General features: G+C 43.1%; 1 protein-coding gene across 1 annotated transcript in view; it reads left to right on the top strand.

Annotated features, from left to right (window-relative positions):
• The window catches only part of LOC125345309 (maltase-glucoamylase-like), a gene marked incomplete at both ends in the record, with an annotated part of 69,313 nt that overhangs the window by 36,230 nt on the left and 8,439 nt on the right, over nucleotides 1-24,644 (top strand). The window contains 22 exon segments of the mRNA XM_048337536.1: nucleotides 644-782; nucleotides 1,824-1,957; nucleotides 2,080-2,114; nucleotides 2,207-2,323; nucleotides 2,694-2,842; nucleotides 5,399-5,483; nucleotides 6,301-6,357; nucleotides 8,088-8,212; nucleotides 10,124-10,212; nucleotides 11,658-11,707; nucleotides 12,157-12,324; nucleotides 13,630-13,782; nucleotides 14,066-14,266; nucleotides 16,799-16,953; nucleotides 17,633-17,801; nucleotides 18,067-18,163; nucleotides 19,276-19,388; nucleotides 20,565-20,690; nucleotides 22,239-22,367; nucleotides 22,614-22,724; nucleotides 22,970-23,032; nucleotides 24,504-24,638. Of these exon segments, the coding sequence (XP_048193493.1) occupies nucleotides 644-782; nucleotides 1,824-1,957; nucleotides 2,080-2,114; nucleotides 2,207-2,323; nucleotides 2,694-2,842; nucleotides 5,399-5,483; nucleotides 6,301-6,357; nucleotides 8,088-8,212; nucleotides 10,124-10,212; nucleotides 11,658-11,707; nucleotides 12,157-12,324; nucleotides 13,630-13,782; nucleotides 14,066-14,266; nucleotides 16,799-16,953; nucleotides 17,633-17,801; nucleotides 18,067-18,163; nucleotides 19,276-19,388; nucleotides 20,565-20,690; nucleotides 22,239-22,367; nucleotides 22,614-22,724; nucleotides 22,970-23,032; nucleotides 24,504-24,638 (2,600 nt within the window).

The following is a 24,644-nucleotide window of genomic DNA, read 5'->3' on the forward strand; positions in this document are numbered from 1 at the left end:
ACAAAGTATTTTCCCAGTATTATTTCTTAGGCCTTCTGGCTTATGATTAGTTACTCACAATAATGTCGCACTTCCAGTGTTATGGTGAACTGCTGCCTGTGTCATTGTACTCATGGAATTTGGAGTTATATTTGTTTTTATAACTGGGCTCCTTCCGTTAATCTTTATACTAGTTGTGTGAACTTCCATGGATTTTATGATATTTCTAATGATCAGTTTTCTAAGATCTCATGGAAGGTAGCCATATTCATCTGAGAGAATTATAAAATTAAATAATTTATACATTATAATCCAATAGGAGGCCCTGATTCACAATGAATGTTTGAGAATCCCGCATTCTTCTGACATCCTCTACTTTCTCCAGTCAACTTGATGCTGAAAACACACCAAGGCCCACTAGGGCTCTGAGAACAATTCCCATACTCCAGGGAGAGAGAGAGAGAGAGAGAGAGAGAGAGAGAGAGAGAGAGAGAGAGAGAGAGAGAGAGAGAGAGAGAGAGAGAGAGAGAGAGAGAGAGAGAGAGAGACAGTGTCCAATGGAGTTTAATTCAGCATTAAGATTCAGAGTTCAATCATTTACCTACAGATCAGGGACTGTATCTTTCAGGAACTGTTGTTTGACCTTCTTCAATTTTCTCTTCAGATTTGGCAGGCAGGGACCGAGGCCTGAGCAGCAAGACCCTGTGCATGGAGAGCGAGCAGATCCTTCCAGACGGCTCCCGAGTGCGGCACTACGATGTCCACAGCCTGTATGGCTGGTCCCAGACCAGACCCACCTATGAGTGAGTCATGTCTTCCCTGCCTGCCAACCCCTGAGGGTAGACACAGAGAGGTTAGGCAATCCTACTCTTCCCTTTGTCCCTGGATGATGGGTGAGGAGGTCTCCAACCCAGTTTCCCCACACAATCTCAGGTCATGAGTTCCACACATGAAAAGCATTTGAAGGGCCCTGAGAATAAGGAGAATCTCAGAAGATAGAATATTAAGCATGGATTTATTTCAGGATAAGCAGGATGAAGTAGGAAGAAATAGAAAAAAAGGGGAGAGGTAGGAGGAGAAATATCCTGTTCCCCGTGCAGGATATGGAAGTTGAAGACTCCCAATGTCAGTTCTCACTTCCTGTCTTTATTCTTTTTGAGCTGGGGAAACGCACATAGTCATGTCTTCTAACAGCGCCTCATGCATAGACAGGGGTTCTGTGTGGCCAAGATGGATGCTGTTCATCAGTCTCAAATATAGAGACATAATTTGGTGTATCTAAAAGCAGGTCCTAGGTGTAAGTTTAAGTGCGTGATCTCCCCAAATATAATTTTATTTTTCTGTCCTTATGCATTTATGAAGAATGTGTAGCTTCTTACCATTTTTAAGGGCAGAGCAGAAAGTAGAGCTGTTTCTGGAATCCCTGTCAGCCAGGAAGACCTTCCCCAATGTTGATCCTGAATTCCTTCTAGTCAGGCCCCAAGCACTTTGTCCAGGCTGAGGCCCAAGGTCTCTGGAGGGAGGATCTACGGCCTTTCTTCTATACTATTTTAGAAAACTAACAGCTGAATAAATATAAGGAAGGTGATCATTTTATATTTTACACCATTTCAACAGTTTTCTACATGATGAGTGTCTCATAAAACTGTGAAATGGCAGCCTTGTCTAATATGTCTGTCAGCCCAGAGGAAGCATGTTCCTTCCATTCAAGCAGGAGGATTTTCTTTTCATTCATGACTTGATTCGAGTTCCTAGGACTGGAATGAGGAACGAGGATGGCAGGGTGCCCTGTGGCTTTTCTGAGGCTGCGCTGACCTCCGTTGTCCCCTGCTCCCTCCAACCAGGGCCGTGCAGGAGGCCACAGGGCAGCGAGGCATCGTCATCACCCGCTCCACATTCCCTTCTTCTGGGCGCTGGGCAGGACACTGGCTGGGAGACAACACAGCTGCCTGGGACCAGCTGAGGAAGTCCATCATTGGTGTGTGGCCTTTTCTCCCAAGGACTGTGCCCCTTCCCCAGGGCAGGGGCTGAGGACCCTTGGTGAGGGAGCAGGAGGAGGACTGAGAGCTTGGTCTGACAGAGCTGTGCTTCTCCTTGCAGGCATGATGGAGTTCAGCCTCTTTGGCATATCCTATGTAAGTGACCTGGTTCTCCTCTTGGTCCCCACGCAGATGGCCACCTCTGTGAGAAATGTGCAAGAGGCTCGTTTGGTTCTGTCTTGTTTCAGACAGGGGCAGATATCTGTGGGTTCTTCCAAGATGCAGAGTATGAGATGTGTGCTCGCTGGATGCAGCTGGGGGCCTTTTACCCTTTCTCCAGGAACCACAACACCATCGGGACCCGGGTAGGGTGTCTTTCCTCCCCTGCCCTGTTTTTGTGATACAAGAACCCAGCCACCAGCCCCGGGGTGCGGCTCAGACAGTCTATGTTCTCTGGGGACATGCTCCAAACCTGGAAGCCCTCACCCTAAGAATCTTACACCTCTGCATTGATCAGATGATTCCTTCTGTTAGAAGAAACTATCTCTATCATATTCCAAGAAATGTATTGTGGGAAAAAATTTCCATTTTGTAAAGAGAGTTTTGTTATGTTTTAGGCTAGTAGTAATGATCTCTTAAGAAGTGGTTGATAAGAAATGACTTCTATCCATGAATTCCTAAAGTACCATCAGTTTTCCTCAGTAAGTTCAGCACATTCTTCTCTTTCTCCATTAGAGGCAAGACCCTGTGTCCTGGGATGCAGACTTTGTGAACCTTTCCAGAAGTGTCCTAGAGACCAGATATACCTTGTTGCCGTATCTGTACACCTTGATGCACAAGGCCAGCACGGAGGGCGTGACTGTGGTGCGGCCTCTCCTCCACGAGTGAGTGTCTAGCAGAAATTCTGCTCAGTACTGAGCAATGCATGTCTTTCTGTAGGCTCTTACTTTTGGCAATCTATGTTTTAGATGAGAACATCTGATTTCTTTTCAGGATATTTAATTAGATTTTCTTAATCATACATTTCATTTACAAAGCTAAAATATATTTGTTTTCATGAAAAATTGGAATGGCAATGGGGCAGCGCAAGGGCTCATGCCTGTCCTCTTCTCTATTTGGGAGGCAGATACCTGTAGCATCTCTATTCGAGGTCAGTTGGGCAAAAGTTTGCAATACCCCAACTCCACCAATGCCTGTTATGATATCAAATAGGCTGGTGCTTAAAGTCAGGAAGATCACAGTTCTAAGCAACGTCCAGGGCTGGAAATACAACTCAAGCAGAAGAGCATATGTGTAGCAAACTGAAAACTCTGAGTTGAAGCGATAGTACCTGCCACTAAATGAAGATTTTTTAAATTATCTGTATGTGGTTTGTACTATGGAGGTGCCAGTTTAAAAGGTAGTTTATGAATAGAGTGCACCTTGGTCATTTTTACCCTTTCAACATTCTCTCTCCACCCAGTGCCTCCTTTTCTTCATTTGTGGTTTATACAATGAATTCTTTTTTTTTTTTTGGCCAGTCCTGGGCCTTGGACTCAGGGCCTGAGCACTGTCCCTGGCTTCTTCCCGCTCAAGGCTTGCACTCTGCCACTTGAGCCACAGCGCCGCTTCTGGCCGTTTTCTGTATATGTGGTGCTGGGGAATCGAACCTAGGGCCTCGTGTATCCGAGGCAGGCACTATTGCCACTAGGCTATATCCCCAGCCCACAATGAATTCTTGATTGCATTCTTCTCCCTTCCCCACTTCATCTGTCTACCACCATCTCCTTGCCTCAGAATACCTCTTTACCCGGTAAAAAATATCCTACTAGCCATGTTTTATAATTTCGTCCTGCTTTCCACCCACCCCTGAGCCACAGCACCTCTGCCAGGGCCCCCTCGCGAGGACCCTGAAGAACTGTGTTTTAATAGGGACCAGAGACAAAGCAGTGTTGAGATGCTTCCTTGGCTTGTGCAAGTTGACAGAACCTCTGGCACAGTTCCGGTAACATGGCCAGAATGCACTTAACAGTGGTAATGTCTCCAAAGTATTTTCCCAGCATTATTTCTTAGGCCTTCTGGCTTATGATTAGTTACTCACAATAATGTCGCACCTCCAGTGTTATGGTGAACTGCTGGCTGTGTCATTGTACTCATGGAATTTGGAGTTATACTTGTTTTTATAACTGGGCTTTTTCAGTTAATCTTTATACTAGTTGTGTGAACTTTCATGGATTTTATGATATTTCTAATGATCAGTTTTCTAAGATCTCATGGAAGGTAGCCCTATTCATCTGAGAGAATTATAAAATAAAATAATTTATACATTAAAATCAAAGAGGAGGCCCTGATTCACAATGAATGTTTGAGAATCCCGCATTCTTCTGATAACCTCTACTTTCTCCAGTCAACTTGATGTTGAAAACACACCAAGGCCCACTAGGGCTCTGAGAACAATTCCCATACTCCAGGGAGAGAGAGAGACAGAGAGAGAGAGAGAGAGACAGAGAGAGAGAGAGAGACAGAGAGAGAGAGACAGAGAGAGAGAGACAGTGTCCAATGGAGTTTAATTCAGCATTTCATATTTACCTGGTAAAAAATATCCTACTAGCCATGTTTTATAATTTCGTCCTGCTTTCCACCCACCCCCTGTCATAATTTTGGGAAATCTAGTTGAATAAGCAGTGTTTGACATATTTTGTCCCTGGGAGCCATGTGGTGTCGCTTGCTCCTTTTGTAAGATGGCTCCATTGGCCAGTGCTGTGGTTCCCCAGTTCACAGGGTGTGGAAGTTGAAGTGCAACATGACTTCCTCTGGATGAGTAGGGACGGTTTAGAGCAAGGTGCTTGCTTGGAGGTCTATAGATGAGCTTCAAAATGGTAGAGCATCTATGTAATACTCTAGAACGCCCATGTTCCAATCTTAATATTGTAATAGAATTTTTTAATTGAAAAAATAAAATAATTTGTTAAAGAAATTCTGACTCTAAGCAGAGACCATCCTGAAGTTGTCAATAGAAGACAGTGTGATATCGAGCAATAGCCATGGATGAGGGGCGTTTTGTTGAGTGTACAAGTTTTGAAACAATATAGGAAAAAATAATTTCTTTTTTCCCTTATTTTGTTTTGCAAAGTCACCCCTAACTTTTATAAGGCTATGTGTACTCAGGTGAGGAAAGTGGGCATTTCAGGGGAAAAAACAGGGATGGGGGTATCCTTGCACTGGAAATGTGGAGCAACAGTGGAGATATTTTCTAGAGAAAACTTATTTATAGCACCGCCAAATTTTGAGGGTTGTGACCTGTGAATACTGGAGATTAGCTCTTCCTTATTAAAGTCAGTGATGTGTACGAACACCACTTGGAGCAGCTGGATTTCTGACTTGGTGTATTCTTGAGTTCTTCTCCAGGGCCTTGGGCTCTTCTGGGGTTCTGGCTATGACACCTTCCTTTGCTTTTGCAGGTTTGTGTCTGACCAGGAGACCTGGAAGATTGACAATCAGTTCCTGCTGGGGGCCGCCTTCCTGGTCAGCCCTGTCCTGGAGCCTGTGAGTGTAGAGGCTGGGGTGGGTGGAGGCTCCAGCTAGTAGGCTGGGTGGCAAGGGGAGGAGGAGGAGTCCCTGTAAGCAGTGTTCCCCAGAGAAGATTTCTTCTCCCTGCCTGTCTTTTCTCTCCTTCTATGCAGCAGAAATTACCCCTGGGGGGGGTGTATTTTTCTTAATGCTGGCTTAACCATTTGATTCCCAAATATGATCTCATATAATTGAGGATTGTCACTTGATTTACAAAGGAAGGGAATAGGGTCGTCCGGGAATAATAGTAAATGAATTCTTTTCACGGCAGTGTCCCCATTGAAGTGAACCTGAAGGCTCCTAGGAGCTCCGCTGTCTGGGCTGGGGTGTGCAGTGCTGTTGGCCAGCCCTCCTTTCCATTTGTGCAGGGTCTGGCAGGCAGACACAAGCCATTTCTTTGTACACTCTGGGATTAATACATCTTCTGATTATAATGTCCTAATAGTCAATGCATCACTGTCTTTTTTATCTGGGAAGTTTTCTTCTACTTCAAACCCAACTCTGTGTGTTTGTGTTTTTATAGAGGGGATGAGTTCTTCTGAAAGAAAGTACTGACCTTTTTCCTAGAACCATGTATCCCAAAGGTCTTTATTACAGCACCTTGTGGTGGGTAGGAGATTTCCTATTTGAGAAGGGAGAACAGAATGAGGTTACCCCAACCTTGCTGATCTCAGGAGAGCCAAGGCCTGGGGTTCAATTCCACCACTGCTCTATGGCCCCTTCTCTATACAGATTGCTCAATGTATCCTGAGCAATGGTGCCAAGCCAACCTTGTATCTGTGTTTCATTTCAGAATGCCAGAAATGTGACAGCATATTTCCCTAGAGCCCTCTGGTATGACTTCTACACGGTAAGCTTTGGTAAAATGTATACAGCCTGGGGAGATGGTCTATTAGCATGTGTGGATATGATGGACCTCAGCCCCAATACTCCCATTTCCTATTGGACAGATTCTTTCTACATAGTAGTATGAAATTTTCTGAAGTGTCCTGGTGAATCACCTGAGGTATTGCACCCAGCGCCTGACTTTCCTTCTTTATTTTTATGTTTGATTTTATTCTCAACTTTTACTGTTACTACATGCCATATACTCCTGATAATATTAAGTTGTGGTAGCAACTAGATTTTCATTTTTGAGTAGTAGAATTGGACTTTGTACTCATAACAGTTGTTTAGCTGGTGCATTCCTTTTTTTTTTTTGCCAGTCCTCGGCTTGGACTCAGGGCCTGAGCACTGTCCCTGGCTACTTTTTGCTCAAGGCTAGCACTCTGCCACTTGAGCCACAACGCCTCTTTTGGCCATTTTCTGTATATATGGTGCTGGGGAATCGAACTCAGGACTTCATGTTTGTAAGGCAAGCACTCTTGCCACTAGACCATATTCCCAGCCCAACTGGTGCATTCCTGTTGAGCCATTCTTCCTCTTATGTTTTTTAGCCAGTCCTGGGGCTTGAACTCAGGGCCTGAGCACTGTCCTTGGCTTCTTTTTTTGCTCAATGCCATACTACTTGAGCCATAGCACTACTTCTGTCTTTTTCTATATATGTGGTGCAGGGGAATCGAACCCCGGGCTTCATATATGCAAGGCAAGCACTCTACCACTAGGCCTCATTCCCAGCCCCTCCAATTGTTTTTTCTACTTGTCTTTTGGAGATGGGGTTGGGAGTTGTCACAGATTTTATTTCTTTGCCTCAGCTGACATGTATTAGTGATCTTCTGCAACTCAGCCTCCTGAGGAGCTAGGATTAGAGCCATCAACCAAGGGCTTGACTAAACCTTTATATATATATATATATATATATATATATGTATATATATTTATAAATATGTGTGTGTATATGTCTATGTAAATCTTTGACTGTCTTAAGTGCTTAAGAATAGAGGCTTCTCTGTCACCTAATAAAGTAGCATTGCTGCCCAAATATTTTCTATGTTAAGATTTCTTATGTTAATGACCATAAGGCAGTGCATGAAGCATACTGAGGCAGGGCCCTGACTCCCACACCTGAGCACAGCATGAGTCTTTGTAATGAGGAATCCACGTGATTTCCCTATTTTTTGCATGGACTAGTAGAAGTACTGAAGACCCTCCAGGAAAACAGGGTCTTGAGAAGCCACACAGGGTGGGTTCTTTAGAATCAAGGTTGAAACAGTGTTTTGAGAAATAACCCAAATGTCTCTCCTAGCCCTGTAACCAGAACCCTGTCCTGACTTTCAGAGGAGCCAAAACCAGTAGATAGGAAATACAAGATGAAGACAAAGAATGAGAGAGTGTGCTCATGATTTTCATCTAGGCAGATTACAGTGGTGTTGGGTGATATAAAGGAAGTACAGTTGCTCCTGTTCTCTATTATGGGTAGGATCCAGTCACCCCATCCTTCTCATTGGTGTGTCTTTAATAGGGAGTCCTACTAAGTCCTCACAACTAGCCTCAAGACTTTCAGAGCAGAGAAACTGCCTCAGTGTCCCTCTCAAGTATAGGCACCAAGGACAAAGAGGGGCAGCTGAGGCATCAGGGAGCAGAGCTGTGCAGGTTAGGTTTGGTCCTCCCACTCACCATCCCTTCCTCCTGCTGCCACAGGGGGCGCAAATCAATTCAAGCAGTGAGTGGAAGGTCCTGCCAGCTCCTCTGGACCACATCAATCTTCATGTCCGAGGGGGCCACATCCTGCCCTGGCAGGAGCCTGCGCTGAACACACACCTCAGGTGAGTGTTGGGCCTGGGCTCTGCTGTGCGTGCTGGAGGCGCCCTTACTTGCAGGGAGCGTCCTCAGTCCCAGAGACACTGCTCTCAAGGCCACATGTGATTTTCTGAACACATGTTCTTTTCTTCATTTTGTTTTAGTCTTCTTGCATGTTTACATTCTGAACAATTACCATGGATTGTAGATTTGTGTTGAATGGGGGATCTAGGAAGTGACATTTGAAGAAACAAAAGTTAACATACAAGCGTCAATATGCAATGCTCGTAATGAGGGTGCTTCTTTCCTCCTATAAAAGATGAGAAACTGCTGATCTACACCTATCAAATTATTGGCAATGAGTAATAACAATGAGTACTTTTTTGTGTCTGAGTTATACCAATATGGACCATTGTATTTTCAGATGTTTTCCTTAAATAACAATAACACTCATTTGCTTCTGGGATCTTATTTTCTCCATTTCAAGGATAAGCAATTAAAACATCTCCAAGGTTTAGTGACTTATGGTTCCGTAGGTTAGATGAGGATGGACATATCTAGGATCCCTGTTTGTGTGATAGCATTACTTATCATGTGGACCCTCAGTTGCTTAACTTCAGAGATTGTGGTAAAACCTGAGAAACAGGAATATTTATAAGTAGAACTCCATTGTGTGTATGAAGAGTTTTCTGTCCCTTCATGTGCTTTTTGTGAGCTAGGCAGATTCTGCAATTGGTTACTGTGACGAGTGCTTTCCCGTTTGTGGCTATGCTGCTGTCCCTGTAGCAAGCTGACCTGTGCTTTCAGGTGGTGAGGCTCAATCAGATTGGAAGTTCTAGTGCTTCAGTTCTGTTGATTCCATTCTTTGTAAATGAGTGAACCCCGGTGCATTCTCAGTGGTCCAGGTTACACTCCAATTTCCTCCAAAAATGGTGTCCACTGTTCTAGCAGCAACAATGCTGGTGTTCCTTCCTTCTGGTTATCTTCACTTATGTTGATGTGTTTTCATACTTCAATTTCTTTCCTTACTATTACTAAATATTTCAGTTACAATTATCACACATTGTATGTTTGAAGATGTCACCTGTATTTTGGGGGAAATGTAAACCTATATCTATTCCTTTATGTGACTTTCCTTCCTCTTTTCTTATTATCTAGTATAATTAATAACATTTTGTTTGAAATCTGATGTTAAGGACCCAAATGTGGATCTCCTTCCTTTAGAGATGAACGTTCTTCTCTTTGAGTAGGGTCTTGTGATTTCTTTTCCAGTTAAAATGAAACATATTAGAATGTGTTGTCCTCCCATCAAAACCAAACATGCCATCGCATAAGTCAAGTTACCATTAGAGAGAATGGTGTACCTGTGCTGCAGTCTTTGTGAAGTTGTCCTTGGGATCAGTGGCAGCTGCTCCTAGGAATGTCATTCCTAAAGCAAGCTGACCTCACCACTGTTGCCTAGCATTATCTTGTCTTCTAATAGTCTAGGTCCTAAATCAGAGGTGGGGAATGTCTGAGCCACAAAACCACGTTGTACATGGCAGGAGAGGGCCATATGTTCCTTGCTTGTTTCTTGTCAGGGGCTCATGGTCATTTACCTGTATTGATAAGTTTGTACTTTCCAACAATGGGGTCATAAGTATTTAACTTACCTTTGACATTTAAATATTCATCTGTTTGTGGCCATAGCCTCTACTGTAACTAGTGTGGGGATTCTGAGGCTCAATGTTCTTGCTGACTCTGTGGTTGTTTATTGTTTACATAGTGGGTATTTCTGTGTCCTGTGACATTATTCAACAGGAGACACTGGTCTTTGTCCTTGAAAGAAAGCACTGCCTTTGGCGGGTGATGACTTTCAGAAATAAAATTTGAAGGACACATAAGACAGTGCTTTTTGCTTCCATGCTTGTTTCTCACATGAGTCTTGCCTTCTGCAGCCGCCAGAACCCTCTTGGTCTTATCATTGCCTTGGATGAGAACAATGAAGCCAGAGGCGAACTTTTCTGGGATGATGGGCAGTCGAAGGGTGAGTGTTGTTATGGGCACATTGCCTTTCACAAACCTGCATTGTTGGCCTTCCCTCCTGCTGGTAATCAGCTGTTGGAGAACTCTTCCAGGCACAATTCTTGAGAGAGGAGTTTGGGTTCTAGTTGTAGTGTTCAAGAAGTGAGAGGTGAACCAGAGATGAAAGGAAAGCATGTGGGTATTTCTTAGAAGTTTGTGCTAACTGATTTGTCACCAATATGCACTTCCATGTTATAATGGGAACTTGGAAAATAAATTTTGAAGACCACACCGGTAATCCCTCTGTCCCGTAAATATCTTCCCCAGGAAAGCTAGGAAAAATGCACAGGCAGCCTGTGATGACTAGGGAAGCATGCCCGTCTCAGTGAGGCTGTGAGGATGCACTTTCCTCGTGGTATGCATCTGCCCATTATCTGTGTATGGCTCTTGTTCTGGCACAGTAGCAGCTCCTGGGGCTCTCTCTCGGAGGTGGACCCAACAGACATGTTCTTGAAAGCATGGCAGGTGAATAATGATGGGAGAAGGAAAGAACACCTTGTCCTTGGTTACTGTGGATATAATAGTATGCATCCCAAGCTGTAGCTTTCTAAAAAAAAAACCTCTTGAGTCTATTTAAAATTATTTAATTGACAAAATTGAGTATATTCAAGAGAAAGAACATCTATGTGTTCATTGTTGCATGAAGACCCATGGTCAAGTTATTTTTTTATTTTTTTAAATTTAAATTTATTAATTAAACAAATTTTTTTGATACGGTGTTATGCAAAATGTGTACAGTTACATAGTAGGGCAGTGTGTACATTTCTTGTGATATCTTACACCCTGTTTTTATTTAACACATTCATAATTCTCCATGTTGCATAGAAGCTCTTCAGGAAATTCTCTTTTGCTGGTTTGAAGTTTATACACTGATCCAAGTCTTTCCCTGTATCTCAGCCCTGCACTCTGTCACCATTGTTCTCGTCTCTTAACTTTTGTAATTTGAATGGTGTTAGATTTTTATGTAAATGGGATCTCGAGATACTTTTTTCAGGGTCTGTCTTATTTCACTTGTAGAACATGTTCCACTGTTATCCACATATCATGAATCTAAGAGTTTTGAGTGTGTGCTAGTGCATGTGTTACTTTGTGTTTGTGTGTGACTGTTTGTGATGGTAACTCAGTAGCTCAGTGTGTAGGAGCTGGTCTTAATCTTAGAAATATTACAGCATAAAAATCTTCAATGCCCTGTTCTTTGCAACATTATTCAAATAATAGCACATGTCGTGTCACTGGGAAATGAGGGAACCAAAAAGCAGATGTACAGAGATGCAATGGGATATGTTCCAGCCATTGAAATAAGGAAAGTGTGCTACTTGTGCCATCAAGTAGCTTTAAGGAGACTGAGGTAAAATTCATCCTTCTGGGATGGCAAGCCAGTTTGACTTGTCTTTCTATTACTTTCAGATACCGTAGCCAATGATGCTTACGTCTTACATGAGTTTTCGGCCAGCCAGGTGAGTACTACATTGTCATGAATCTTAGGTGCTAGTAATACTGTAGCAATACTGTAATTATATTTCTATTTACATTGTATAAATGATGAGAGGTAAGGATATTTCCATTTATGATTTAATTTTCCATAATGGTGTAGGCTATGATCCAATAGAGGTGCTAATATTCATAAATAAATCACATGGTAGTATATCAAAATGTTTATGCATATATTTATTTCTTTTCCTCAAAGTTTTATTAAAGTATGTTTTCAGTCGCTAAGAACACCTTGGTAGAGAGATCAAAGGCATGAGAGCCTGAGGAGTATATGGTCTCTGATGGAGTGTTGGAGAGACAAGAGAAGATGAGTCCTATTCATTATCTCCGAAGTCTTTTTCTTCGCAGGCTTTTTCTGAGCATTCTATCACTCGAGATCAAGCTTTGTGCCTAATTCTGCTTCCCTCTTTTGTAGACACACCTGGATGTGACTGTTTCCAAATCAACCTACAAAGACCCCAATAACTTAGCATTCCAGGAGATTAAAATCTTTGGCACTCAGGCACTGAACAACGTTACAGTGAAACAGAATGGAGTCCTAACTCCAATGTCTCCTCGAGCCACTTATGATCCTAACCTGAGGGTAAGAATCATGAGGTTGGGGTGATTTTTAAAGAATTCTTCAGGGCATTGCTGTGTCCTCTGGATAGTGCTATTTTAAGAAGAGTGCTAGAGGTTAATATGTATTATATAATATATAATGGATAATATCATGGCATATATCTGTCATGTCACCTGATGGGAGGAAGAAGCAGAGGGGTGAAGAACAGAGGCCTGGTGGGGCAAAATTCAGGAGGCCATGTGTGAAAAGCAATTACAAACCAAAGAAAAGAAGGAAATCCTGCTACCTGTGACATCAAAGTAGCTTTGGCATGGATCAAATATCTTCACATTTGGTACAAAGCCCTGCATTCAATTCCTATTACGGCAAAAAAACCCTGAAAATATAGAAGAAAAAACATACAAATGTTTTAAATGGATGAATTCAGTTACAAAATGGCTCCCATATTATGCAGTCGCGGGAGACTGAGTAATGAGGAGTAAGAGCTATTAATGGAAGGAACCATAGTGATTTTTTCCCAACTCACCATTTGTAGTTGTTAAGCTTAAATCTAAATTATTCATATAATTAGTCTAGGAGTCCAGAGAGAAATGGGAATGGGAAAGGAATAGGAAGAAGAGCATAGGAGTCTTCTTGCTCTCTTTCCACTATTCCAGATCATTGTGGAACATAGATTTGTGGAGAAAGGGACAAGAGTAATAGAACCATTTGGAAAAAGCAACAGGGCCAATCTGAAAAAAAAAGTATAAAAAAGCAGAGAGAAGCCAGGGAAGGTAGAAGATAAAAAGACAATTAAAAATTTTATTTGGTATCCTGGGTATTGTATATACTTTTATCGGGATTAGGGAAGGGAAGGGGAACATCAAAATGGAGAGACAAAGGGTAAAAGGTGACCCAATGCTACAGCAGTCCTCATGAGACGATATGGTGAAAACCAAGTTTTCATCTTGGGGGTAGGTAGATGGTAGGAGAAAATTGGGGGAAAGTTGGCAGAAAAATGCCATAGAAGGTAACAAGTTTGATAACAATGGTACTCACTGCCTTATGTATGAAACTGTAACCCCTCTCTACATCACTTTGACAACAAATAAAACAGTTTATTTGGCCTTTTTGTGTACACAATGTAATATACAATACGTAGAATAGTGGTATTACTCTGTTCCAACTCCATAGTGAATAGGAACCCTGTGTGCATTGACCTCTCTGCCCAAAATATCTAGGAATAGGACACTTGCATAATTGATTGTGGTCTCAGTTTAAAGACTCAGCTCATGGAAGGACCATGTCCTGGGGACCCAGTCCCATGTGACCTCTCCATTCTTCCAGGTGGCTGTGATCACAGGAATCCATCTGGTCCTGGGAGAAGCATACACGGTGCAGTGGGACATTGGCCTGAGGGACCAGGAGAAAATAGACTGTTATCCCGATGAGCATGGAGCTTCTGAGGCCAACTGCCTGGCCCGAGGCTGCGTGTGGGAGGTAACTGCATTGAGGATGTGAACCTTCCTTACCAGCCCTGCCCCCCACCCATAATGCATGACAGACCCCAGTCCCTCAGCATCCATTACAATCCACGCAAAGCAAGGGCTCCCCAAGATGCCTCATCAAAGAAGAGTGGGACACTCTAAATATTTATTTTCCTGATAGAGAAATTTAAATTCTTGCCACTGTCTGTTGGAACCATGTGCTGCCTTGAATACCCCTTGCTATTTGGTAACTGCAGGCCCTCATGCTAATGCACAGTATTGATTTTGCTCCTCAGGCATCCATTACCCCTGGGGTCCCATACTGCTACTTTGTGAATGATCTGTATTCAGTCAGCAATGTGCAGTATACCTCACACGGGGCCACAGCTGACATCTCCTTGAAGTCTTCTCCTTACACCACTGCCTTCCCCTCCACACCTGTGACTCCTCTGCGCCTGCTTGTGACCTTCCACAAGAATGAGATGCTGCAGTTCAAGGTACCTGGAGTTAAGTGTGAGGGAGCACTCAGGGCCTTCCCTTCTGATCACCATGATAGTCAGTGATATGCCATCCTAATGTATGCTAATTCTTTAACGTTCCATGCTACAATAAACTCAACCATTCTGTGAATAGCAAGAGCAATGAGAAAGGCTTGGTAAGGTAGGCACGCATTTCCCTAATGTGCATTTAGAACAGGCTACTCCAAAAATCATTGATATCAAAGAAGTGGAGAGATGTGGAAGTAGCCTAGCAGATAGGTTGATGGAGTGATGGATAGAGGTCATCTAGGTACAGATAAGCAGGAGAAGAAGAATGGCTTTGTTTAGACTGAGAAGATCTGGTGACTGATAGCATAGGATCTTAGGGAAAACTGAAGGGGAATGGTATGTTTGTCTCCCTCATCTGTGTTTTTCATAATGACACTAAGTAAATGGAGGAAACTAGAAAGGTTTAGTGCTTGGACAATATTCCATCAGAAACTCTTTGAGTTTATCAATTGGATATATTTCAGTTGAATTGGAATTATCTTTGAAATTCCACTCTGCCCAGTGCTTTTTCCTCCCTCTATGCTGTACTTACACGCAGGACTATGGCTGGGCTCGCTTTCTTATGGCAATTTTCTATTAAATGGTGAGGTTCTCTATGACAAGGGATTTGTTCTCTTCTTGTGCTTCTCCCATATCACCATGCTAGTAAACTGTAAGCCCTGAAAATTTTGCTGATGGAATAAATAAAAATAAAAGAGTATGACTGCCGGGCTAGATTCCCCTCCCCTGGGGATGCTAAGCTTACTCCCTTAGCATGCTCCCCTTTTCACCCTCTCCCCTGGGTGCCTGACCCGCAGGCAGCCAAGGTGGAGCGAAGGGACACGGGCAAGCTTAAGGTGCACGTGGCCGAACAAGATCCCCTTTTCCTCCCTCCTTACCCACCAAGGAAGCCAGGTGCACACGAATCTTGGAGACGCTTTGGAGAGCAATCTGGTTTATTCAGGAGGGGCTTTCCGTAATATAGTGATGATGACAAGGATTGAGCAGGACCTGACGATGGGCTGGGGAGCTTGTCTGTCCAAGAGCAGCTCCCAAGGACCTCCCTCATGGGCTAACTTCACTTCCCATATTACCGCCTTCTGGCAAAGCCCGGGAAAAGAGTGCACACATGCTCGCTGGCGCAAGGTGGGGGATAGTCTCAAAGCTACCTCTTCTGGTTCTGGACCCAGAAGGAGATAGGTGTGGCTCACTTCCACACTGCCCCAGGGCTGGTGGAAGGGCGACCTCTCGGGAACACTCTCATCGCCATTCCCCCATCAAGGCCAAGCTGAATCCCCAACATATGACACCATAGCCTTGCCTAAAATGTTCTTAACAATGACATGCAGAAGGACGCTAAGGTCTTTTCCATCCTTTAATTCTATGCTTCTCTTTGGTGTCCTCAAGTTAGTATTAGCAAGTAGGATATACCTAATACATGGAATGAATCAAGTTGCTCAGATTTCCAGCCTTAAGGCCTATGTACTTAACCAATTAATCAGGAAACTACCTATCTCCCTACATACATTTGTACATACACACATAGATATGTTCCTTTCTCAACCCTCTGGAGCACAGTAAACCATGTGTTCATTAATGCATTGCTAGAATGACCTGATCTCTGTGCTTGGTTGAAGACTACATAGCACTTCAGACTAAGAATACTTCTCCCACAAAGTCAGTTTTTCTCCCAGACATAGTTGCTGAAATCACCTTCCTTATAACCTTACATTCCTTCTTTATAGTTGACCATTAGTCCACACAATTTAAGGGATGTAATCATCTTTCATTCTCTGGTGGGACTGAATACCCCTGGCTTACTATGTTCATATCAGTAGCACCTAATTCAAAACCAGAAACGGATACAGTGCAAACTCCATGCATCCAATTATATGTCATTTTTAAAGCATGGACAACTGTGGTTGTTATAATTGTGCTCGGTAAAAGCTTCACAGACACTCATATACACACATATGGAATAATATGGAATACATAATATTTGCACACTGGCTTATGAATGGCTTTGCATGCAAATACCAAAGTCAAAGAAACTGTGTAATGATAATATGGCCCTTCAAATATGAGCTCTGACAGATTCAATACAACATGTTAGATCTCAAGTTGTTTCATAAAGCTTAAAGCCAAGATATACTGTCTCTATTTCCTCCAATACTGACAAGGTTCTCCTAATGGTATATATTTAAGGACATATTTTTTCTAACATTTCTAATTCACAGATAACACTCATGCTTTTCTTGTGCTATTCAGTGCTCTGTCTTTGCACACTTACGTATTGTGAACTGGACAGCTTATTGCTGAATTTGCCAATCATCTTAAGTAACTGCAATTTCTTATGATTAAAAAGTTGTAATTCTTATCTTGCGGCTATTTGAGTTAAGATAATAGAATATTTTTATCTATGATTTTTCTATATATGAGAGCATAGCTGAATATACACACAGAATCTCCATGTTCACCTAAAATCATTTACCTCTGACCTAGATTTATGATCCCAACCACATGCGGTATGAAGTCCCAATCCCTCTGAACATCCCCAGCGCTCCCAGCAGCTCTCCTGAGGCCCGACTCTATGATGTTCGCATTAAGGAGAACCCATTTGGGATTGAAATTCGCCGGAAGAGCACAGGCACTGTCATGTGAGTGGCCTGGTTGGATTGGGGACTGGAGGTTATGAGAACATCCTAGCAAGGCGCGATGTGGCAGGAAAACCTGCAGCCTTAAGTCCTGCTTTTGTTTCTCATCTTATCTTCATTAGGAGAAAACAATATTTTAAATACATATATCAATGTGTATGTGGGTATGAGTGTGTGGATATGAGAGGGTGAGATTGAGAGACACAGGGGGGAGAGAGAGATTGAGAGGGAGAGAGGGAGGTAGATTTATGAACAATTACAGTCGTAACTGGAGAAGAAAAACAACTCTCAGTCTTCGCTACAGTGTCACAATTTATACAAAAGATGACACAAAAGCCAAGAAGTAGGCGTTTCTCCAGGGGATAGGACTGTCCTCACTCCCGCTTGGAATTTGCTGGTGTTCAAGTGGGGGTGAAGTACATACAGGACTCGGGTATCAGTGTGGCTTCTCTGCAGTGATGGCTTTGAGGGGATTGAAAGACATTTTCATGAAAGGCCACTGTAGAATGAAGGCTGGGACAGCGAGGTGCCTTTAGAAACCTCATTGGGGATCTCTGTAGCAAATAGGTGTTGGGTTTCTGGGAAATGGGGAAGGATGTGGCTTGCATTTGCTAGAGAGATCAGCTGCTTGCAGCCCCAGGAGAACTGACTTTCCTGTCTCCCCTGCCTTCTCCCCCGGCAGCTGGGACTCTCAGGTCCTGGGCTTCACCTTCAATGACATGTTCATCCGCATATCCACCCGCCTTCCCTCCAACTACATCTATGGCTTTGGGGAAACCGAGCACACGGCCTTCAGGAGAGACTTGAACTGGCACACGTGGGGCATGTTTTCCAGAGATGAACCCCCGGGGGTAAGGGCAGAGTATGAGGAGGGTCTGAGCTCACTTTTCTGCACCCTCACTGCATGGGTCTGAACTCCCCCTGCGGGCCTCTGTGCTCCATGTTCCCTGACTGGAATGAGGGGTCTGCTTCTGCCCTACAGACCATTCTTGGGCCTCCCTTGTGTTTGTGTAGTTGGATTCCTTGCAGGAGAATGTAGGCCCTGAGTGTTTGGTGACTTTCCTTCTCAGAGGCTATGTGTTCTAACTCTGCCCACTTGTCCCCCATGACTCTCAGTTCAAGAAGAATTCTTATGGTGTGCACCCCTACTACATGGGCCTAGAGGAGGATGGCAGTGCCCACGGAGTCCTCCTGCTCAACAGCAATGCCATGGGTAGGTGGCAGCTGCTTCTGCCCCAGATCTGAGGGCTAAGGATTCTTGAATTTTCTTTTAGAATGTGATTGTGTGAGCTACTGGAAATGAAATCACCCATAACATGAGTGCCACTCTATCTTATGCTTATCCTTTTTTGTCCCTCTAATACTAAGGAATGGATGGATCCAGTGATACTCTTAGTTTTCTAACAGTCACACTTGAAGAGATAGCAAAGGCAATGGAGTCCCTAAAGAAAGAATCTCATAATAACTGAGAGGTCAGCTGAGGGATCCACGAGCATAATTTGAATGAGCTGGAAGTTATTGTTAGAGCACTCACTGTGGGTTTATGCAAGTCTGATGGAAATTTGTCTTTTGCAATAGAAAGGGGTTTAAATCAATAGAAAAATGTGTGTAAAATGGATGAAACCTTATATGATGCATATCTGAGTGAGTTGTGTTCTATTCTTCATTTTTACAATATACCTGGTGATAAGAGGTGTTCTCCTTAAGGGACACTGTGTAAGAAGGACTGGGTAAGAAGGGAACACAATTTTTAAAGCTTCTGAAGATTCTTGAACTAAAAGAATATATGAAGGCGTGTGATGGTGGTCATGCTTAGCCATTGTGGAAGCTGAAATGAGGAGAATCTCAGTTCCAAGCCAATCAAGAGAAAAAGTCAAGGGATTCTATGTCAATGGAGGAAGTGGAGTAGGGTGTAATGCATTTCTAATTACAGCTGTGCTGGGAGAAGTAAATAGATTGATTGCAGTCTAGGCACATGCTTAAACAGGAAAAAGGTTCTATCTCACAACAACCAGAAAAAAAAAGACAAAGTTATGGGCTTAGGTGTCAGACACCTTCCCTAACAAGCATAGAGCACACTGCAGGAATTATTTTTATGGAGTGGATTGACAAAACGTCTGAGAAAATAAAGCAATTGTGAAGGAAAGTGTTCATGGATAGAACCCTGCTTCCTTTTTACGTCCTCCGCCCTGTGTGAGTTGAGCACAGAAAAGCATGTCTTGATGGTATGCAATGGAAGAGAGAGAAGTCTCAGTATTGAGGGATGCTTTCTTCCCTTGCTGAAGCTTTGCAAGCAGCTGGGTTCACATTTCCCTCTCTCTTCAGATGTGACCTTCCTGCCGATGCCGGCCCTGACGTACCGCACCACAGGGGGAGTTCTGGACTTTTATGTGTTCTTGGGGCCCACTCCAGAGCTTGTCACTCAGCAGTACACTGAGGTATGTGTGAACTCACTTATCTGTCATGTGCTTCTTCATAGCAAGGCTGTGTTCCAAATGCATTATCCACTTTTATCGCCCTCACTGTGATAATTGGGATTGTTGGTTTTTCTCAGAGATCGTATAAATAGGAAACAATAAATAAATCTAATAATCATTAGATTAATAGCCTTTAATTGTTGCAGGATAGCAAATTAGCCTGGTGATAGTTTTGAAGTGATAGAGGTGGTGATGGTGGTGATGGAGTATTGGTGGAGGTGGTGATGGAGAAGGTGATTCCTGGCGTGATGATAGGAGTGGTGCTTCTGATGGACGTGATGGTTAGGGAAGTGATGAGGATGGTGACTGACGCTGTGTGCAGTTACAGTTTTCAGGGTGGTGATGGTGGTTCTGTTGACAGGGCCATGAAGGCTGCAATGGTTATGATGTGCGGTGTGGGTAGAGGTGAAGAGTGAAGTTATTTGTGATTGTGATAGAGATAACAAGCATGGAATAACTGCTGAATGCGTTACTTAATCCATGTGGGAGCATATATAGTAACTTCAATTCTCATAAAACCACTATGGGATGCACACTGAGATCATACTCAACTTACAGGTGAGGAAACATGCACAATTAGTTATTTATCCTTGCCCTAGGTCACAGAGCAGTGCATGACATATGTGTATTAGTCCATGGATTTTGGTTCTGAATTCTGGACTCCTCTCTAATTATTTAGACTGCATCTAGGAATCAGAGCAAAAGCCACTTTTCTAGATTCTTTTTTTTTTTTTTTTTGGCCAGTCCTGGGCCTTGGACTCAGGGCCTGAGCACTGTCCCTGGCTTCTTCCCACTCAAGGCTAGCACTCTGCCACTTGAGCCACAGCGCCGCTTCTGGCCGTTTTCTGTATATGTGGTGCTGGGGAATCGAACCTAGGGCCTCATGTATCCGAGGCAGGCACTCTTGCCACTAGGCTATATCCCCAGCCCCTTTTCTAGATTCTTGACATATGAGTTCTAATCCAGCAGCAGGCTTTCCCACAAGGCATTCTAGTGTTGTGCTTCCCTTCCAATCTACTCTGAAATTGCAGGTTTGGTTTGTCTAGATTGGGGCCCTGGAAATATTGTTTTTATTTCACAGGAAACTTCCACCTAGCATCCCATTTTCAGAGTTAATGTTTAAAATCTTTATTCCAGATGATTGGCCGGCCCGTGATGGTGCCTTACTGGTCCCTGGGGTTCCAGCTGTGTCGCTATGGCTATGAGAACGATGCTGAGATCTCCAGCTTGTATGATGAGATGGTGGCTGCCCAGATTCCCTACGTATGTACAACCCATGGCGCGCGCCATGCTCTGCATTCTCATAGGGAACCTGCCTGGGTCTGGGCCTCAATTTCTTTATAGGGTATTTGTGAGTTTCTGCACATACATGAAGTCCTTTCTCACGTGATGCCACCCTGACCATGATCTTGTCCTACAAATTCTGTGAGTTGGTTCTGGCTCTGTGGCATTAGGAGATCAGTGACTCACAGTGCAGAGGGAAAGCATTAGCTCCCAGAGCTGTTGCTCCTATGTCCTATTTCCTTCCATTTACTTTATGTAGGTTGAAGACATTTAGTCCAAAACCAGAGTTTTCTAAGAATAGAGTATCCTTCCAACACCTTTGCTTAATTAAATGAAATGAACGGATGCTCATTGGCCCATTGTCCATGTAGGTAGGTGTGCAGTTAGCATCTGGTGGGAACTGCAGCCCAGGGCCATGCGTGCTGAGCCACTCTCTGGCTGAATGCAGGGATCCTGGGTTTCCAGGGAAACAAACCTTCTTAGTCACTGAGGACAAGAACAGTCCTGTAATCACAACTTACCCCACAGCCTACTTTATGTTTAATTTTGTTCTATTGTTTCAAATAATTCCATTCAAATATATCACCGGTAATAAGGAAAATATGTCTGATTATTAGGAGTGGACATGTCACAGTTAGGGCTTGTGCTTTTGTTTCTTTGATTTTGAATAGTAAATCCTACTCTCTTTCTGTAATAGCAGTGGATAGGGCAGTTCTTTTTTTTTTTTAATGTGTTTTCCTCACAAAGCATTTTGTTTTTCTCTTAACATTGAATCTTGGGCAGTCTCTTGCGAGTGGCCAACACACTCAATCACTACTTATATTCGCAGTTTACCCAGTAATTTCTTATGCCATGTGTTTTCTTTGCTTTTTTTTTTCCCTGTGGGACTTTAGTTTGATATCGGGGCATGTCATTTGCTAAATATGGACATCAGAACTATACTATTAACCCATTTTCTACAGTTGTTATCTCAAGAAAGAGTCTTGCTTTTTTTTGTCTATGCTAATGTCTCTACTGTAACCCTCGTATTTCATTCTTCTGGCCATAACTGAGATGACTGTGGCTGTCACTTGCCCTGGTTATTCTACTGAAATATTATCTCATGTACTTGTATTCCCCTCACTGTGTAGGAACTGAGTTTTTCTTGATCTCAGTCTCTGGTGTAACTGACAGGTGTTAACTGCTATGCCCAGGAAGTGACTGTGAAGTGTTCTATTGAACTTTTTGCTCTGGTTGGCCTTGAACAGGCATGAGCTCTGAGCCAGTGGTTTTCACTCATGCACAAAAGTGCCCCACTATGTAGGTATCTTCATGCTACAATTTTTGATATGCAGGTTCTTATTTTATTTTTTCTTAATTTGGGAACTTTGAAAAAATTCTGTTTTCAGCTTTCAGTTGATAACAAAGAAGGGAACTAGTGTTTGAGTCAGAAGTCATGTGAAGTTGGGCATGGGCAGTGGAGATTCGCTCTCCTGGGAACATGGCCTCATCCCCAGCTACCACTCAGTCCCCTGTATCCTTCCCCAGGATGTGCAGTACTCAGACATCGACTACATGGAGCGGCAGCTGGACTTCACCCTCAGCTCCAAGTTCACTGGGCTTCCCGCCCTGATCAATCGCATGAAGGCAGATGGCATGCGGGTCATCCTCATTCTGGTCAGTCCTTGTGAGACTTTGTGGACTCTGGGAAGATGAAGGGGGGTGGTGGGGAATGCCTGTACTGTATTTCCTTCCATGTTACACAAGGAAAGGTGAAGTTCACTATGAAAGTCACTTACCAGTGTTCTCAGACTCTTTAAACTTCAACTAAAAAGGAAGGACAAATGTTATTGGAAGAGGTCTGTTGTTTCCCTTAGCATTCTCTAGATTTGTTTTTCCATCTGACTTGTGCTTTGGTATCAGGACCCAGCCATTTCTGGCAATGAGACAGAGCCATATCCGGCCTTCACTCGTGGTGTGCAGGATGATGTCTTCATCAAGTTTCCCAATGATGGAGAAATTGTCTGGGGCAAGGTATGATATAATGGGCAATCCAGGAACACCTAGCCTGGGGTAGAGGACACTGTGGCGTTGTTTTCCATTGTTGTTTTTCCCTCTTTTCCATTTTGTTTCTGTTTCAATCCCTATTTATGCATCCACTTAAAGGCTTTGTGGAGTACACTTTGCTGTGGACCAATGCTACATGATAACTAAATTATCTAGTTCTAGGAGTGTGGTTGGAGATTTCTGTTGCTGTTGAACTGTTTTTCTCTGCATAGGTCTGGCCAGATTTCCCTAATATTGTGGTGAACAATTCTCTGGACTGGGACAGCCAAGTGGAGGTAAGAGACTGTTTATGCGTGTTGGGTGGGGCCAGGGTTACCTGAAATCAGCTTCCTTTCTCATGATAACAGACATGTCAGTCAGTGTGAAGATTGCTTTTACTTCCAATGGTCCTTATTATCCTTGGAACCAGAAACTGAGATTACCAGTTACTTCCATGGTGTTAGTGGGCACAATGCCTATTTTAAACGAACATGTAGCTTCGTTATTAACTTTTTGTTTTGTTTTGTTAACTTTATGTAATTGTACACAAGAGTTGTCATTTAACAACATAGTCTATGAATACAGCAATCTTGACCGGTGTCTCCCCTTTGGACATTCTCCTTCACCTTGGCCACACCTGTTCTGCTACTTTTCTTAATTTTGTAGGATAACTAATGAATTCGTGGTGCATTGTCCTCCACTTTTCCTCTTCCCTTGCCTACTCCTTCCTCTTTGCCGTCCCCTTGTAAATACGTTTTCTGGAGCTTATAAAGGTGGGGTTTGACTTTGCTTTGTAAGAAATTACACTACTTGAATTCTCCATAGAGTCTACCATATTTCATATTTAAAAAAATAGAAATCATCATTTCATGGTTGTACTGAAGGTTTTTAACTTAGTATGTCAATTTATAAGTACAATTGCTTTGCTCAGTGTCAGCCCTTCCACCATTCAATATGAACAGGGTGAGATGGAAACAGCATCTTGGATAATTCCAGGACCTTGATTTTTTTTTATTTATCAATTCAGATGATCAGCGTAGAACTTGGTGAAGTTGAAAAATTATGTTTGGCTTTAATTTCCCATTCGCATCTTTAGTTAATGAGGGCCACTGTGGTGGTAGGCATTGGTTTCATTATTGGAGGGAAGGTGTGAAAGGAGGTGATTGAAATTTTCTGCTTAGATCCTCCCACTTAATATCACCCAGCATTTGCTTGCTATAGGACTTTGACATCATAGAAAACACGTCCATCCCATCATTGAATGGACTGTAGCCTTTGTTTCCCTTGTTCCCCCCAATGGAACATCAACTGGATGATTCTTCCCAAGCTGGCATGTGGAAGGTTTGATACACCCATTTGACCAAGATCAACCATGTGACCTTATTAGCTGCAGTTTCTTCCTGCAAGTAGAATGGTTGTGCAGGAGTCCTAAGAAGAGGCAGGACTACAAGAGGTTAGGGTGAAATTTTAAGCAACAGATCGAGAGTTTGCTGTATTGGCTGATATCTGGTGTGTAGGTACAAAGAGGAGAAGAGTGTATGCCTGTTTTCCAAATGTGCAAAGGTACATTGTTTGTGACTCTATTCTTCGTACCTCTTGCTTTTCCAAGAATCCCAGGACATTAAACTCTGAAGGTGCTGGTGAGTCTCCTCATACTCTCTATTACCATGAAATACAAATCTTGACTCATTTGTGTTCACTTCTCAGTAATTCCTTGTTTATTATGTTGTTTATTCATTTGGGACTATTTGTGATTTGTTTTCATAGCAATACAGAGCTTATGTGGCCTTCCCAGACTTTTTCCGGAACTCGACTGCCCTGTGGTGGAAGAGGGAAATGAAAGAGCTCCACTCCAATCCACAGAGCCCAGAGAAGAGCTTGAAGTTTGATGGCATGTGGATTGTAAGT

The sequence above is a fragment of the Perognathus longimembris genome, unplaced genomic scaffold, assembly GCF_023159225.1.
Source record: "Perognathus longimembris pacificus isolate PPM17 unplaced genomic scaffold, ASM2315922v1 HiC_scaffold_5495, whole genome shotgun sequence".
NCBI classification, from domain to species: Eukaryota; Metazoa; Chordata; class Mammalia; order Rodentia; family Heteromyidae; genus Perognathus; species Perognathus longimembris.